Source organism: Pyxicephalus adspersus, chromosome 3, assembly GCF_032062135.1.
Source record: "Pyxicephalus adspersus chromosome 3, UCB_Pads_2.0, whole genome shotgun sequence".
In the NCBI taxonomy this organism is placed as follows: Eukaryota; Metazoa; Chordata; class Amphibia; order Anura; family Pyxicephalidae; genus Pyxicephalus; species Pyxicephalus adspersus.
Window position 1 is genome coordinate 96,709,799 of NC_092860.1, and position 17,326 is coordinate 96,727,124.

Sequence of the window (17,326 nt, forward strand, 5' to 3'; positions counted from 1 at the left end):
TCCAGTTAAGTAGTATACTGGAGTCCCATTCAAACCAATGTAACACTTTGTGCACACAGTGACTCCCTATCTCCAAGCAACATACAGAACATACGGTAACATCAGGCTGATCTATACGGAACTCCTGTTAGCTGGTTAACTGGAACCAGATGTACTGATAATATTTGTCTCCTTCTGTTGTGTCCCAAGGCTGGAAATATCTCTAATGAAACACAAACTGCAAAAAATAATAAAAACCCTTACAGAGGTTTAAAGCATTGCCCACCCTTTCTAAAAAAGCAAACAAGTTTTGCTCTTTGATGCATGTGAACGACCAACTACACTCTTTTTATTTATTTTTTTCTATTAACTTTTATAGTTGTAAAACATTTCATTCTGCTGGGATAGTGAACACCATGGAATAGAAAACTGTGGCTCAAAGTTGCAGACACTTAGAGATGTGCTACACTTCCATTGTTATTTTATAAAGGTAGGAATTAATATATTATAATGTTTTTCTGCCATGTTATATTGCTTTTAACATGATATGTTACATATTGGAATGATCCCTTTAACATTTAGTAGAATGAGTTTACAGACAACTTTTGTGGTTCCTCTTTATGAGGATGCATTTCCAGTTCTCCATGTTTTCATGTAAAATCTGATTATTGCTTGAAATAAAAACATAAACTGTTGACACAGCATCTCAAAGCGCTATCAACCATTACAATACAAGAGTTCTAATGTATGTGTCAAATGCATGACTGCAACTGCTGCGCCTAGATGGAGACAGCTGTGGTGTGCCTAGTACCGCTTTTAAAAATGTACATAAATAAGATATAAGCAGGTTGTGTAGGATTCATTTTTGAACTATTCAGAAAAATTGTATGCAATACAAAAAAGATGGAATAATCAAAATAAAATAATTAAATTTTTGGAAACATCAATATTTTAAAACTGTGCTACTGAGGATGTGCACTTAAGCTAATTGCTCACATTACTGTCTCAGAGGAACACAATGCTCTTCAATTCCATTATGACACATTTACTAAGCCAGACCCAAAGTACATTATTCACTTTAAATACACCCCTTAAAAATATAAACTCAAAATAATATGCCTGCATGGTACGGAATTTAACATAACATTCAAAAAAACAGTGAGACAAATTCTGGATTTAAAGTAACACTTTTAAGAAAGGTTTCCATCAAGATTACTGCATTACGATTTGTGTTGTCCATTTAATAAATGTTACACCCCATGAATGTCAGCAAACATGTTAAGAGACATGAAGTAAAAAAATGCAGCAATTCTACAGCAAATCTTTTGAAAATCTTTATAAATAGGGCAAAATATAGAATATTTTGATTATCCACAAACAAATCTTTGAATGTTGTCTTTTCTATGTTTTTTTTTTTACATTCACAGTTTTAAAAAGTATTTTTTATCAATTATTGTAATAACAAAAATAATATGAAAATGTTTAAGTTTAAATTAGATATAGTTTATATCAATTCAATTCTGTCATTTACAATGTTAAATTCCAGATGTTTATTAACTTTTAAGCCCTTTTTATATTACTTTGTTTTACATATCAGCAAACACATAAAACTTTAGGCAGTGGGTGGTACAACAAAAACATGCTGCCCAAGAACTCTGTTCATACCAAAAAACATGCACATAGATTTTCATTGAGCTGCATTGTAATGTATTTTTTTTTTACATATTGTACCGAAGAGAAGCTAGCAACAATTGCTGTTTGAAGGGCTTTCCTTGTTCTGCATATTAATATTATTATTATTATTATTATTAATAATAATAAACAGCATTTATATAGCGCTAACATATTACGCAGTGCTGTACATTAAATAGGGGTAGTAAATGACAGACAGTGGCAAAGGAGAAGAGGACCCTGCCCCGAGGAGCTTACAATCTAGGAGGTGGGGGAAGTCTCACACAATAGGAGGAGAGATACGGAGTGATGGAAAGTAATGAGGGTTTAAAAAACAGAAGAAAACAGAAGACACGTAGACAAGTCTGAAAAAGTGTGTTTTAAGTGCTCTTTTAAAAGTTAGGAGCAAGCCGAATAGGATAAGGAAGACCATTCCAGAGAGTCAGGGCAGCTCTAGAAAAGTCTTGGAGCCGTGCAGATGAGGTTATGAGTAAGGAAGTCAGTAGTAGGTCATTGGAGGAACGAAGAGAGAGGCTAGGTGTAAGGAACTTACCCGCCCTGCGAGCCCGCGGTGTCCCTGGGGTTCCCAGCCACAGTAACAGGCAGCATGGCCGAGGCTGCTGTCCTGCTCGCAGCTTGTCTGTCTCTACAGGCGGAGGGATCCGCCCTGGCCAAAGTACTGTTCAGCCAGGCAGCAGCCCTTGCATCCCTTTGGATGTGGTTCCTGCTCCCAGCACTCCTTTGCAAGTGCAAAGTAGTGCAGGTCCTAGGGGTACTGTGGGAAGAGGTGCGCGTGTCACCATGCGTCCCTCTTGTACCCCCCGAGGGCGTGGCACTCGGCTGCCTCGCCCTAGGGCGGGACAGAGTTAGTTTGAATTCCCTGCGGCCAATCAGCTGCAGGGGATTTACTCAGTCTCCTATCAGACAGTGCCAGGTGGCGCAAGGTGATTGGTCATCCTGGCCATTTAAGGAGAGCCTGTCCATTACACCATTGCCCGATATAGCCTCTGTTACCACAGTGTGCTTGGGTGTGTCTTGTATATGTTAAACTTTATCTGCTTGTCATCTCCTCAGTGACCTGGTCTGAAACTAACTCTGATTGAACTCTGCCAGCCCTGACCTCGGATTGTTATTGACCATTCTGCCTGCTGCCAGCCCTGACCTCGGATTGTTACTGACCTGCATTTGCCTTATCCTTCTGTACCTTGCTTGATTGAAATTAACCCTTGCTGTGCTGTGCCGCTTTGAATAAACCTGATTCAAGGATATCTGGAGTTGGTTGTGGTTTGTGTGCCCAGGCGCATTACACTAGGTAGTATTTTTTGTACCAGGTCAGAAAGGTAGGTTGGACAAGAGCTGTGTAGGGATTGAAAAAAATTTGAAAGCAAAGCACAGGAGCTTGAATTTGATTCTCAGGAGAAATAGAAACCAATGAAGAGAACTACAAAGAGAGGCAACAGAAGAAGAGCGGTGGGAAGGATGAATGAGTCTGGCTGCAGCATTCATAATAGATTGTAATGGAGAGAGTCGGGTTAGTGGAATACCAGAGAGGAGGATGTTGCAGTAGTGCAGATGAGAGATGATAAAGAGTGTGTACAGGGAGTTTAGTGGTCTCCGGGGACAGGTAGGGGCAGATTTTGGAGATGTTGCACAGGTGAAAGTGACAGGACCTGGAAATGTTCTGAATGTGCGGGGTAAATGAGAGGGCAGAATCGAAGGCGATGCCAAGACAACGTGCCTGAGGGGGGGGGGGACGAATGACTGTGTTGTTAACCACTAGAAATATGTCAGGGGGAGATTTGGAATTTGAGGGGGGAAAGATGACGAGTTTGGTTTTATCCAGGTTGAGTTTCAGAAATCTGTCAGACATCCATGATGATTTGGCCAACAGGCAGCATGAAACCTTCATCAGTCCAGGACTGAAGGAGACAGGTCAGGGGTGGACTGACCATTGGGGAACACCAACAGGAAGAAGAGTTAGAGAGGAGGAATTGCCATTGAAAGAAACTTGAAAGGAGCGGTCAAACAGATAGGAAGCAAACCAAGAGAGAGCAGTGTCACAGATACCAATGGAGTGCATGATTTGTATTAGAAGGGGGTGATCAACAGTGTCAAACGCAGAGAAAAGATCAAAGAGAAGGAGGAGGGAAAATTTGCATTGAGACTTAGTTCTGTGAAGGTCATTAGCCACTTTAGTAAGGGATGTTTGGGTGGAATGGGCAGCTCGGAAGCCAGACTGCGGAGGGTCAAGGAGAGAGATGCTGCTAAGGTAATCGGTGAGTCTTTTGAAGACAAGGCACTCAAGGAGTTTGGAAACACGAGAGAAGGGAGGATATTGTGACACATGTTTTTTTTTTGGACAGCACACAGCAATCCAGGTCACTGGTGTAAATTGTCACCATTATAAACTATTAACAAAACTTGAGATGTTAGTGCACCCTTAAAGTTGTGTTCCATAGTGTAAGTTACAATGTCCCTGTCTCTGTGTCCTGATAGCACTCTTTCATTGATATAGTCTTTCTAGTCATGTTTTACTTCTGCTCTTACATTATCTGAATGTTTGCCAATAAAAACAGTGTGTTTTTTGTACGTTCTTTTTTTTCCCCCCTGCGTGGAGTTTACATTTAGCTTATTTATTGTAGTGCCTTCTTTAAAATACCTTAAATAATATCTTGGATTTCTAATAAAATGCCTTGTAAACAATAACTTTTTCATAAAGCTAGATTTTAGGTCAATGAGCAAATGAATTCAGTGACATGCTTTATTTGTAACTGCCATTTTTAATTACACCTACTTTACCACTTAGGTATTACACTTTCAGTGAACACTTTCCAGTGAATTCTGAACAAACTCTGGTGCTAATTTATAAAAGCTCAAGTATAAGATGGAGCTAAAGGGCAAATTACTTGAGATAGATATAAAAATGTGCAAACATTAAAGGTCATTTTAAGTGCTTCTTGTTTAGCTGTACAAGTACCACCTGAATCAAGTAAGTTTGACCTTTCCTATTCTTAACACCAAATAATGTATTCTTGCAATATGTTTAGTAGATAAAAGGGTTTTTTGCACACACTTTATGGTATTATTCATGTTGTGATGCCATGTAAAATCAGCCAGTGAATTGTTCGCTATTCAGGAAACACTGCAATTATACCAGACCCTCCAACAAAACTGACTCCACTAGGTACCGAGCACTCTGCTCCTGATCATCTCTCTGCCTTTCTGATTACACTTACCTGACATTTAAGCAGGCTCTTCATGAATGAACTCGGGAGTCGTAATCAGAAAGGCATACAGATGATCAGGAGTGTTTTTTTACATCCTGGAGGGGGTCATCCTGTAGGGTCTGTAAAAGCAGAAAATAAAAATTAATTACTTATGAAGATGTTTTCATAAAACCTAAAACAAAGAAAAAGAAATGATACCAGTAATTGAAACAAACAGCAGATTTCAAAATGGTATATAAAAATAAACTAACCCCTTTCATGCCAGTGGTTTAAACTCACATGGTTGGCCTCCCCCAGGCAAATCCCAGGTAACACATTTGTTTGTTTTTCAACATTTTGGCATCTCTGGGCCACTAAACTCCAAGCTCTTTCTTTTACTTTCTGTCTACATGAACTTACATCACCTGCCCATAATTTTTCTACTTTGCCATCCTGATAGTGACCATGCCATATTGTGTCAGCATGCTGTCTTGAGTCTGAACCAGGGGCACATATAAAAGGAAGGCAATGCAGCAACACAACTGGGAGTTTTCACTCTATAGTAAGAAGTACCTGAACAAGGGCTTGTAATGGTGGGATCACTAGGTATGATGTATATTGAAAAACAGCTTTATATATATATTACCTTGTATAGCTTTTAAGTCAAGAACTGGAACCAGAATGGGGTTCACTATTCTGTTAGTGGGAATCATACATTTTCTAAAATTTAATCATTAGCCATTGGACTAGGTACACACAGCTTCAAGCTGAAATAAAAAAAAATAGAATTGGTATGTGGAAGGAGAAAGAAACTAGGGCATAACTGTGGAAAGGAGCTTCTAAACCCATTCCAAAACTAAATATGACCGCTGATTCACATAGTTTGCCAACTGTGTCTCAAATGTGCAACCTCTAGAGTATAGAATCACTGAGAATGAAAGTAAAGGTAAATCCAAAATCTCTTAGCTGCCACTAGAACAGGAGAAAATAGAGGATACAATAGAGAGAAAATCGTCCAACAGGGACCCTTTCTCCTGTGACAACAGTCTAAGGGGGGAAATCCCTCCCATTAGAAGGATATTTTGTTGCTTCTGGTTGAGTCTACAGGTAAGAAAGTAAAATGAAAACATAAGTAAAACTCTGGGCACCAGTAGCAGTGTCTACTACTCCAAAATTGAAAAAAAACATTGCTTTAGATATACTTCAATTTTTTTCACAACCTGCTGGAGCCTCTAGTAAGCTTTTTAGGTTTCAAAAAAGGTAAAGGTAAGCCACTTCAGTTAAATGCACACCACATAGGCTACATGGAGCATGGGAAGGCTTTAGTTGTTTCAAAAGGAATTTAATTTGGTTTACGAGATATAGCAAATTCGTTTTATTGGGAGTTGTCCCCCACCTAAATAAAGTATTAACATTTCATATATAGACTGAATTTTACATCATTTACATTGACATCATCACACCAATCTGAGAGCACTAAATGAATGATCTTTTAGGAGATGTATCATGACATCTCCAGCTTTCTTGGCTTTGATTTATAAATTGCTTTCATTAAAGTAAGTTAATGATCAAAGAGCACTGTCACATTTGTTTAAATTGAAGATACAAAAGAAAGTCATGGACTTGTTTTTCCCACGTGTGTCAGATGACACCAGATGCTACTTTGCTTTGGGAAACCATGGCCTGAAAACAGTACCAGCACAATATATACTGTAAATGTCTGACATCACTTATTAGTGCTCTGTTTTTTGTACATTGCATGATTAGTATGTTTCTTTTGTTTTCTCTTTTCATAGCTATGAAATAAAAGGTAGTCTTCTTTATAAAAAAAACAGTCATTTTTTTTATGTCTGACTCTTTTTTGATATAAATCTTGCTGTAAAATAAAACATCACTACTTGCTCTTGTGAAATGCAGGAGTGCAGCAAAAACGCACATTTTTCTATGTTACTGCAATGCACATTAATTGATGAAATCGACTGTTGTGCATTGCAATGCCTCTTACTTTTCATGGAACCCCAAAGTACCTTGCCAGTGCAACACAACACACTTGTATTTAGGTGCATGAAAATGCACAGATGTGAACCATGTATGTGTTTTAGAAAGCTTAACCTGTTAAGAAAATCATGCAAGTCTGTAAACCTGCATTGAGGTGCAGTGGTAGCCAGGGTCAAAAAAGACATTACTATGCCACCTTTATCCATAAATACAGTGGAAAACTGAAGGAGGAGTGCCAGGTACTAGTCCTGCTGCAATCTGTAGGTCCCTGATCTCCTGCTGGGAAATTCTTCAACATGCCTGGCATTCGAACCAGGCAATATGGGCAGTTTTCCACATGGTTGAAAAATACATACTATTATATTACATACTATTATACATACTATTATTATTCCTATTACATAATAGGAATTTACATCTTAATAGATCTTAATTTGAGCACAAAGCATAATCCTTAACTGGAACTTGTCCGATCTTTTTCAATATTAATAATAATGTATAAAACACAGGGGAAAAAGCAATAACTGCACCCCAGATATTTACCATTAATCTAAAATTAAAAAATAATACTTTAAAACAATCTTGGTTGCCTCCAATCTCGGAGTGCATTAGTAGTCTAATTCCAGCATTCTATGTGCATTTTCTCATTCTGCAGCTCCATAAAGTAAAACCATAGATAACAGCCAAAAAGAAGGTGAGAGTGACATTTAAAGGCAGCTTGGTAAGAAACCTACAAGAATGTAGCAGTGTTGGAATTTGTCTGTAAGAGCATCACACAAGTTTGGAAAACCTGGAAGGCTAGTGGAGACATGTAAATCTATTTTGTTCTACAACTATTTTTTTTTACCTAAAGCTAAAAATGTGCAATATAAAGGACTCAAAAATAAATGCTCAGCATTCATTCTAATAAATTGCTTACTTCACACACTCTCTCGGTGAACCACTTTCTTAACTAAATACTAAATAAATGATGCACTGAAATAAATGCAGTCTGCAGTGTCAGCCTTTGTTAATTCTACGCAGTCATTCCTCAGCATGGCATACCTGGGAAAACATTAGAATACCTTTTTACACAAGTACTGCGGTATGTAATACAGGATGTAACATTTGTGTTTGCTTAGTCTAAATGCTGTGCAGCCATTACTAATGACTAAATCAACTTACAAATCAAATGAAGTATACAGTATCTATATGACTGATGAGAACCAATAAGTACAGGAATCTGGGCAATTGTAATCCATACAATTTTAGATTCTTTTGCAGACCGGAGATATTTGCATTTAAGAGGTTTCAAACATTAGCAATTCAACTAGTTCACGATGTCTCTGCACCCTTAGACACAAGTCTATCAGTAGTGCCTATAAGAATTCATAAGGCCTTAGGTCAGGCTTTTAAAAGGTTTTTCAGACAAAACTTCAAGAGTTGATCTATGTGATATTTATCTATCTATCTATCTATCTATCTATCTATCTATCTATCTATCTATCTATCTATCTGTCTGTCTGTTCTGAAAAATGTAAAATAAACAAAACCCATACAGACTAGGATCTTGTAAGTGCCTCGGAAACCTGATAGAGCTCGGCAGAGTTTCAAATGCATTTTTATAAGCTTCATGTAGTATAATGTATATATATATATATTAGAAAGCAGATGTATATTATTGAAGTCTCCTAGGTGCTTGAAAAAAGTATACAACTACATGCATATTTTTGCAGTGTACAGATGACATCAGCAGTGTATTTTTGTATTTTGCTGTATGTAGGACATACATACATTATTGCCAATGATAAGTAGAAACTATTCTACCATGTAATGCCTTTTAGGAAATCACTGAATTTTCTCCATGCTTTATCCTTGAACATATTCTCTATGGTGCCCAGTTGTCCCATAGATACCTCCACTTTGCCTACATTTTTCAGTTTTAATTCATGCACTGCACTATTTCCTCTGGGATATTTTTCTAGCTAATCACTTTTCAGTATTACCAGAACTATCTTTGTTGATTATACAATTATATTGTCGCCATCATTGCTGCTCTGTTTACTTGAATCATACTCATTGGACTTTTTTTTTTGTTACAGAACAAAAAACCTGTCCCAGAAGCTTTTAATGGAAGCAGTCATTTTTTGCCTCATAGGCTTCATGCTGGATTCAAGCAGTAAAATAGGTCTAATTATCCTCAGTGAAAGTTATGGCAATGTTCTGAAACTACTATGCAGCCTGAGAGTTGGAGAAATGTAACTTTTATCTGAGGACAGGTATTTAGCTTGCTGACAGATTCTCCAATGAGCTTATAACAGAAAATGGATTTGACAGATATGTTAAAAAAGAGTTTCATACAGCTAGTAGGAATGGTGAAAAATAGACTAAAAACAACAAACTCTTTGTAATGCTAACTGCTACAAACATTTATCTGAAATACAAAATCAGAACCTGTAAAGGCATGTAAATGTTATATATTTAATAAAGTCTCTTTCCTTTTCACGTTAAAACATCAAAATAAGTAATTTGGGAAATATATTTTAGTCCTCTAGGCTTAGTTCATAGTGATTTTGTTATTAATGAATGTAGAAAACAATCAGCAGTTGTACAGAATTTGCACACTGTTTTGTCGGCATTTATGTAACAATCTTGGTATGGTTATTGATATTTGCTAGACTGATAAACTAGATTGTTTGCCCCTTGTGCACTGATTTCTAGGAGTAAACAGCTTTAGGAATGTACAACCACAGTGGCTATTTTAAGTGTCACTGCAGATTATCCTACTGTAACAAAGGTTGAACCCAAAATGAAGGAATTTTGCAGGAGGAACTGAATGCAACTCCTGATAAATTTGTGATTCTTCAGCTCTCACAGCCTGCGCATTCTTCTTTATCTCCATTGGTACTGCATAATATGATCCAAATGCCTGTGGATTCATTGATAAGCTTCTCAACTCTCTGCAGCTTTAATTGCAACAACACACATGGCAAACAAGACCTTTCATCTAACAACCATGTAAAGCCAAACCTAAAGAGAGACTTGGACGATACAAAGTGGATATTTAACTATCACCTGCATTTGTACCCGGGCACAGTGGTATCGATGACTGGTATACTGACCAACACACAAACTAAGGAGTTTGTTCAGAAGTGCTGCACCCAGACCATGTGGACAAGGTTGTGAAAGTCACCTGTGCCCTTCACAACTTGGTACAGCAGCATGAAAGTGTAAACGAGATGACATCTAGTGGCTCCCTCTGTGGCAAATAAAAGGGCATGGGCTTTATCATGTCCTTAGAGTAGAGGTTTCTTGGCACTACTCCCGGACATAAACATTGTATGTTCCCACATGGTATTTTTTGTCACCTAAACTTTTAAGTATGTAGTTTTGCATTGCTTTGTTTGATTGTGTACTATTTTTTTTAACTGAATACAGTTTTTACCCCCCAAAATCCCTTTTTATTGTCATACATTGGAAACAACAAATGTTAATGTATTGTGGAGTTAAATGTATTTCAACTGGCAGCTGACATAAAGTTTTGGCTAATACAGTCTTGGGTTTTCATTATAAACTACTAATTCAGTGTCACTAACTTGTGAACACTACCAATGCACAAACTTGTGAAACACACAGTGTGCACATCACATAAAAGACACAACTTCTTTGTCAAATCAATAAAAAAAAATGCTTGCCTGCAGGGCCCGGCGTTGCCGCTTCAAACTGATTTTCTGAATGTGTCTAAGGCAGTTTTATAGTAAATTTGGAAAAAAAGATGGAAAGTTCCATGTGGTTTGCACACCAGGTTCATCATTTCATGTTTTGGAATACAGACAACAAACAAAAATCATTAAAAAATAATGCAGAATGCGGGCAAAAACTAGGCAACAGTTATAAACTATGCTACCATATAAGTGAAGCTGGAAATTTCCTCAAAAATAGTACATTGATTTAACTTAGAATACAGCTCATGCAAGTGTGGAGGAGATAACCGTGATTACTGAATCTTTAGTCTGGCGTCTCATGGCTACTTTATGTTGCTATGTCTATGTTGTCGATATTGTATAATAGGTTGGTGATGGGGTTACCATTGGGGCATGGTTGCCTAGTTCCTGTGGGCTTTATTTTATCAATACACCATCACACACATTAGCATGCTTGCTGGCCATTGCCAATGCTGAAAAACAAGTGTAGTGAGAAGAAGTTTTGAAGTGTCAAATTAGTAGCAATGCATTGCACCAAGTACTGTAATACTTGTTCTTGTGTATAAAACTAAGCTACACTAAAGTTTAACTGGTAATTACTATTTCTTTGTTATCTGTAACAAATAACAGCCTGCTTTTTTCCAACAAAGCTCCTGTTTTTACTCTCTTGGGACTAGATTGGTGAATTTGACCTGCTAAAGTATAATTATATCCCATGTTCTTCTTCAAAGAGCTATCCCCTCCCTGTCTTAGGCTGTCATTTTGAGGAAACCAGCAGCAAAGTTGTCTGTCACTCACTAGAAGTGGTGGCCCATCAACCCTTGCAAAGTACTCTGGTAAAGACCTGGTATTTGCATAGACTATGCTACCTGGTTGTGTTCGCCTTACCTGTCAACACTTGGGGGATACTTGTCATAACACTTGGAGGATTGTGCTTTCTTTTTCCTTTACATAAATATACTATAAAAGTACTACAAGTGACATACAAATTCAATGTATTTTTTGTGAAATTCTCATAATGTATTGCCTGGCTTAATATATTATGAACTATATAGGTTTGGTACAGGTATGAAAGCTTTGGCCCGAGGTATATCCTAATGGCATAGTTCATGTACTTTTTTAAAAGTCAGATTGTGATTTGTGTCCAGCAGCCATGCAATATTTGTTATTATTTTAATAAATTACCCACTAGTGTTGCATTCCCATGTTTTTTCCTTTTACAAACATCCGTTTTGCTTTTCTCAAATTCTCACATATTTAGAATATTTTGTGGTTTTGTGTTGTGTTTCTCAGCTACTCTACAAAGAACGTCTGTCTTGAATACTTAATGAACTTGTTTGATCTTAGTTGTGATAAATACTCAGCCTTCTATCCCACATAAAAAATACAGAGAACCAAATATTCATTCTAATGTTTTTTATTTTCTCAGAACTTAGCCCATGCTCACATTGTACAGTATGGCCGTATAGATCTAGATTGTTATGTAGATTGTGCATGCAATGTCCACAGCACAGCAACATGAGAGAAGATTGTGTGCAATTCTTTTTCTATTCAAAACTACAAAACAGATTTTGAGCTTGACAAGTACCTCAAATAAAATTACAATTCAGTCCCATCTGAATATGTTCTGTATAGTTTACCATGAATAGTTAAAGAACTAATACCTAAAATGGATATATGAGTATGCCTTTTTCACTTCATAAAGGAGTTTTGCACAAAATGATACAAACGTTTTCACATAATCATTTTTTATACTTGTGTGTATGTGTGCAAGTCTTGTCTTTATAAGGTTTTTCCTAGAAAAACTAATAATCATAAAATACTTTTCCTATTGTTTTTGTTGGAGAATATACTATTTTCCCTTCCTATCTGATGCACAGGCTAGATAGGACTAGGTTGTACATAAGTTTGCTTTTTTGGAAGAGCAAGTTTACCTTACTATGTTATTAAAGACCTAAGAAAATGCTGACCCTCTGCTGGTTACTGCCAAGACAACCACGTCTCAGTAGGAACAAAGGTTGCTAGAACTTTTCCTTGGGACTATACCTTTCACAACATTATGTTTATCTATGCATTTTGCTGTATATTACTCTTATTATACACCAGGGTAGATATAAGTATATCAAATTTAACTATTAGTATCAAACTAGAGGGGCTGGAATTCTACATACAAAAAAATGGAATGGCCCTGGGTGGCAGGGCTGCTAGGGTGGGACTCCATACACCACAACAACAATTTCTAGACTGATCTCCTGCCAGTCTTTTGACTTACCCCTCCTTCAAAAACTGTTGAAAAGTGTGTTGTATATTAACAGTTATCTCCTCTGGTTTCATACACCTAGAACTACACAGTTCAAAGAATAGACACTTTTCTGGGCACAATTGTTCTAGCCATCAATTCTAGGTTAGCTGAAAAGGGTAGGTAAATGCTCTCTTCCAGCCTCCCTGCCCTTTGGCATTCCTTGTGTGGCATTATGATCTAATTTTGTCAGTGTGACACTAAGGCTAGCCTGTTTATTGGGTTAGGAAGAGTATGCCGAAAAAGGTGTTGGGCAAAAAGGTATAAATGTTGTCCTGATTTTATTGTTTCAACAACTAGATCAACAAACATAGACAGTGGGAACAGAACTTCTCAGGCATTCCCTGTAGGTGGTAGTGGGTGGAAATCTACATGTAGACTGAGTGCACAGTTTCCTGGATGAGCAGTAACAGTGCCACAACTTACTACGCTCCTGCTTCCTATGGTATACTAAACAAGTGCTACACAAAAAGACAAATGATAACCATACAGTAACAAATGGTATAGCATTTCCTCAACAATATACAAAATAAATAATGCATATCTGAAAATTAAAAAAAATCACAGAACAGAGGGTCTCTTCCTAAATTATAATTTTCAATAGAAGTGTGGTCTCATATAATTATTCCTGTAAGTGTATCACATTCTGAAAAGCTTTGAAATGTTTTCTATATTTGTATGGAAGCCTGAACATAGACAAAATAATTGTATTAAGCACATGACATTATAAAATCCCAACCTAACGTCCTAATGCACAATAGTTTTTGTATGGAAACAAGAAAAATTGCAGTAATATATCATACGTAAAGGCTGTTTCCTGGGTAAAAAGGCCTAAAAAGTCCCATGTTAGATCTGGTTTAGAAATGTAATGCATGTTGGATCTTTTTAAAATAATGAAGGCTAATTATATAATTAATATATAATCAATAGGCAATAAAACCAGAAAAATAGAAGAGTTGTAATGTCGTATGACTTAAATTATGTAGAGAACATCCATATCCCTGTTTATTAGATTATTTCAAAACATCACCCAGATGGTACTAATACGATTTTCTTGCTTTCTAAAATATTAGCTCAAAAATTGTGTTTTATATATATAGATATATCTATATATATATTTTATATTTTCTTTAATGTCGTAAAAAAGTTTTTCTTTCTTTTCTCCACTGATAAATGTAGTTTACACCATCAGTTTGAAGGGTAACACAAAGGCATACATGGTATATCCATATATATAGCATATATTTTCTGTGTATATGCCAAGGTAACAAGGGTATTTTTTTGTATAGTATTTTGAAAGTAGGGCAAATATCCAGGGGTAGGTTTTTCTCAAACTGCTGTATGATACATTTTGTGGAAAAAATCCTCTAATACTAAACAATACTAAAACAATTTACATACAACTGTCTCAAGAAAATGATTTAGTAAATTATTTCTCAAAATGGCTAACTCCAACAAGAACCTAACTTGCACCTGACAGTCTGCCTAAAAATCAAAAGGAGGATCAACAATCAAATCAATAAATCAATGATCAAAATAAACTCTCTTGTAGGATCCCTGCTGCCTCTGGAAAGCTCCTCCATTAAATGTGTCACGCAACAATTTTAGAAGGACATTTGGATATATTTTTTCTTACTGCAACATACCTGGAGTAAAAAATGTATGCAAGATGCTAGGCTGCTACTTTTGTGTATAATCACAATATCTATGGTATATATAACATTGTTGTAAGTTTTTATGTCAAACTAATGGCGTAATATGAAAAGTAAGAATGATAAAATACATATATTTTTATTAAACATGTCCCATCTGGGTAATGTTCTGCAGTAAACCAGCTTATCATATAGGCTGTATTCACTAATCTCCTAAAGTTCTGAAAAACAGGCATTGCTGTAAATATACTGACGACATAAGACATCATTATTCCTAGTGGAATTGTTTTCTAAAGCCCTAAACAGTAAAATAAACTTGCCTTGGTCTTGCTCTAAATGAGTCTCTAAGTTAAAAAAAACTGGAAGGAGGGGCCATCTATAGTACTACATGTATACCCATAATGGAACATCTTGTCTTTTGCCCTATGTAGAGAATTGAACCCTATGCAGAGAATAACCTGCCCAAGTGTGCATATCTGTTCCAGTTGTACACTATGCTGGTGACTGATACACTTTTGGTATTTTTTTAAATGTTGCATTCAGCGTTTATATTTTTTTTAGAAAATATGTTTAACACTATTTAAAAAAAAAATTGCTAGGTATATTATGTATATTAGTTAACTAAATGCTTTCCAAATGAATATTTGCTGCAGAATAGATAATTTATGTTAGCTGGACTAAAAGAATGATAATATGTTTTAGAGAAAGCATACCTTCTTAACTTCATATTTTATAGCCAGTTTAACACGGCTTAATGATGGTCTGTGTCTTTGAGATTCCACAGGCTCTGCATCCACATCTCCATTTAAGATTGCTTCCACCTCTTCAGAGTCCCGACACAAATCAAGGACACCGACTACAAAGTCCTTGCATTGCATAGACAGCTTGCGATAGTCATTCTGAAAAGCCAGATAAAAACCTAAATTAAAGATCAAACACTATCACAGACAGATGACAAAAATGTTTGACAACTCATGTAAAAAAATAGTGTTTTTACCAACAGTGGACTTAGTAGACAGCTGTAAAAATCTTTTGCCACGAGAATTTCTCTATTTTTAAATGCGGTCTTTTAGGGTTTTAGGGTTAGGGGTTTCAATCCTCCCATAATTCTGAAATCATGTTGCTCTTTTATTTTTTAAATATCCAATACAAGACATTATATGAACAAGACCTGCTTTTTCGACTAAAATCATATAATCCATCTCTTTTCATTTTTTGAGCAAAGTTTTTTTAATTTACCATGATGTATATTGGTCACACGGAGCTATTCTTTAGAACACTGCTTTTTGATTGTACATAAAAAAGCAGCAGGTATTAATCCTATTCCTAAGTATTTCTACAAGGCAAAATGTTACAGTTCATTTACTGTACATACCTTTTAGAAATATAACATCAGGACCATCCATCATATTTTATCAAGTTTACCTAGCAGTACAAAGGCACATAGAAGACTTAATAACGTAATTTAATATATATAGATGACTCACCATATAATGTCTAAGTTTAAATTAGGGAAAATATAATTCAGTTATTTTTTAAGCTTAAAAATTTATTTTGTTTTCTTTTCAAAGATTTTAGCTAACTTAATTAGCTAACATAAAAAAAAATAGACAACACCATTAGTCACCAAATTACACAAATAAAAAATATTTCCACCTAAAATAAAGTAAGATGTTGTAAGGCAAGTATATTAAGGACAGATTCACAGTTTTCTGTTATGGAAAGACACTTAACATGAGTTGTGGTACTATTCATTTTAAATGGTGACCCAAAGCAAAGGGCCATGGGTCTACAGTGTGGAATTTCAAACGTTACAAAAACAGGATCATTGGCAGTTAAATGATGTAACATCCTTAATGCAACACAGTGTAGAGCCTGTTAATGCACTACAGGGAGGTAAATGGGTTCTGTAAAGGAACAGAATACAGATATAAGTAAGCTAATGGACATACATCTGTCACTTTGTCCAATAGTTTAGGACTGAGCAGCCAATCATCAGCCCCAACACTATCACATGAAGAGCTCTATGTAAGCTCAGACACCATCAGATACAGAACGTATACATGTTTTATATCATATCAGCCAGTACGAAGTTTTAGAAAGGTAAACCTATTATTGTTACGTGTGTAGTGTTTCTCCCTGTTTATGGCAAGTTTCGTTGAGGTTTTGATCCTCAGTGCATTTTAGCAAATTTTGTTTAAATCTGTTTACCAACATTTTTAACATGCTATACTTCAAACACGAATTAAAATATAACAGAAAAAAAGTGGAAGGGACACAAAATAAGGATCAGCAGAGGAGGTTAACAATAAAAAATAATCACAAACGTGTCCAAATGATTTCTGAAGAAAATGTGTTGTTCAATGAGCAAAGCCAAATAACCACATAGCAAATATGAGATCAATCAAAAGATAAACAATAACCAATATAGCATGGGATATAGCTGGGTTCAAAGGCAATAGGATAGGCTTAGTGTATTGGACTGATTGATCCAACAATGAAGTTGCGTAGGGAATCATTACTGAGGCCAATATTCAAAAACTGGTTGGGGAAGAAACTGAGGTGTCAAAAGGAAAACCATAATGAAAAATAACATTTTAAAAGTATAGGGAAGTAAGAAGAGGAGAGAGGTAACAAGGTGCTAAAAAATAAAGAGAAAATGACAAAAGTGGATGGGAGAATGAGGTGAAATGACTAAGAGAATGACGGTGACATTGGGGGGATAAGCAGACAAGGATAAATAAAGAGGAAAGAGCACAAGGGAAAAAGGGGAGGTGGGGGTATTGCTATGTCTGGGCTCTTCTCACAAGTGAGGAAGGAGTATGTGTAATATGTGTA

General features: G+C 36.2%; 1 protein-coding gene across 1 annotated transcript in view; it reads right to left on the bottom strand.

The window, feature by feature from the left end:
* TRPC3 (transient receptor potential cation channel subfamily C member 3) overlaps positions 1 to 17,326 on the bottom strand; it is a 101,852-nt gene that overhangs the window by 39,204 nt on the left and 45,322 nt on the right. The window contains exon 3 of the mRNA XM_072405789.1: positions 15,202 to 15,387. Within this exon, the coding sequence (XP_072261890.1) occupies positions 15,202 to 15,387 (186 nt within the window). The remainder of the gene's footprint in view (positions 1 to 15,201; positions 15,388 to 17,326) is intronic.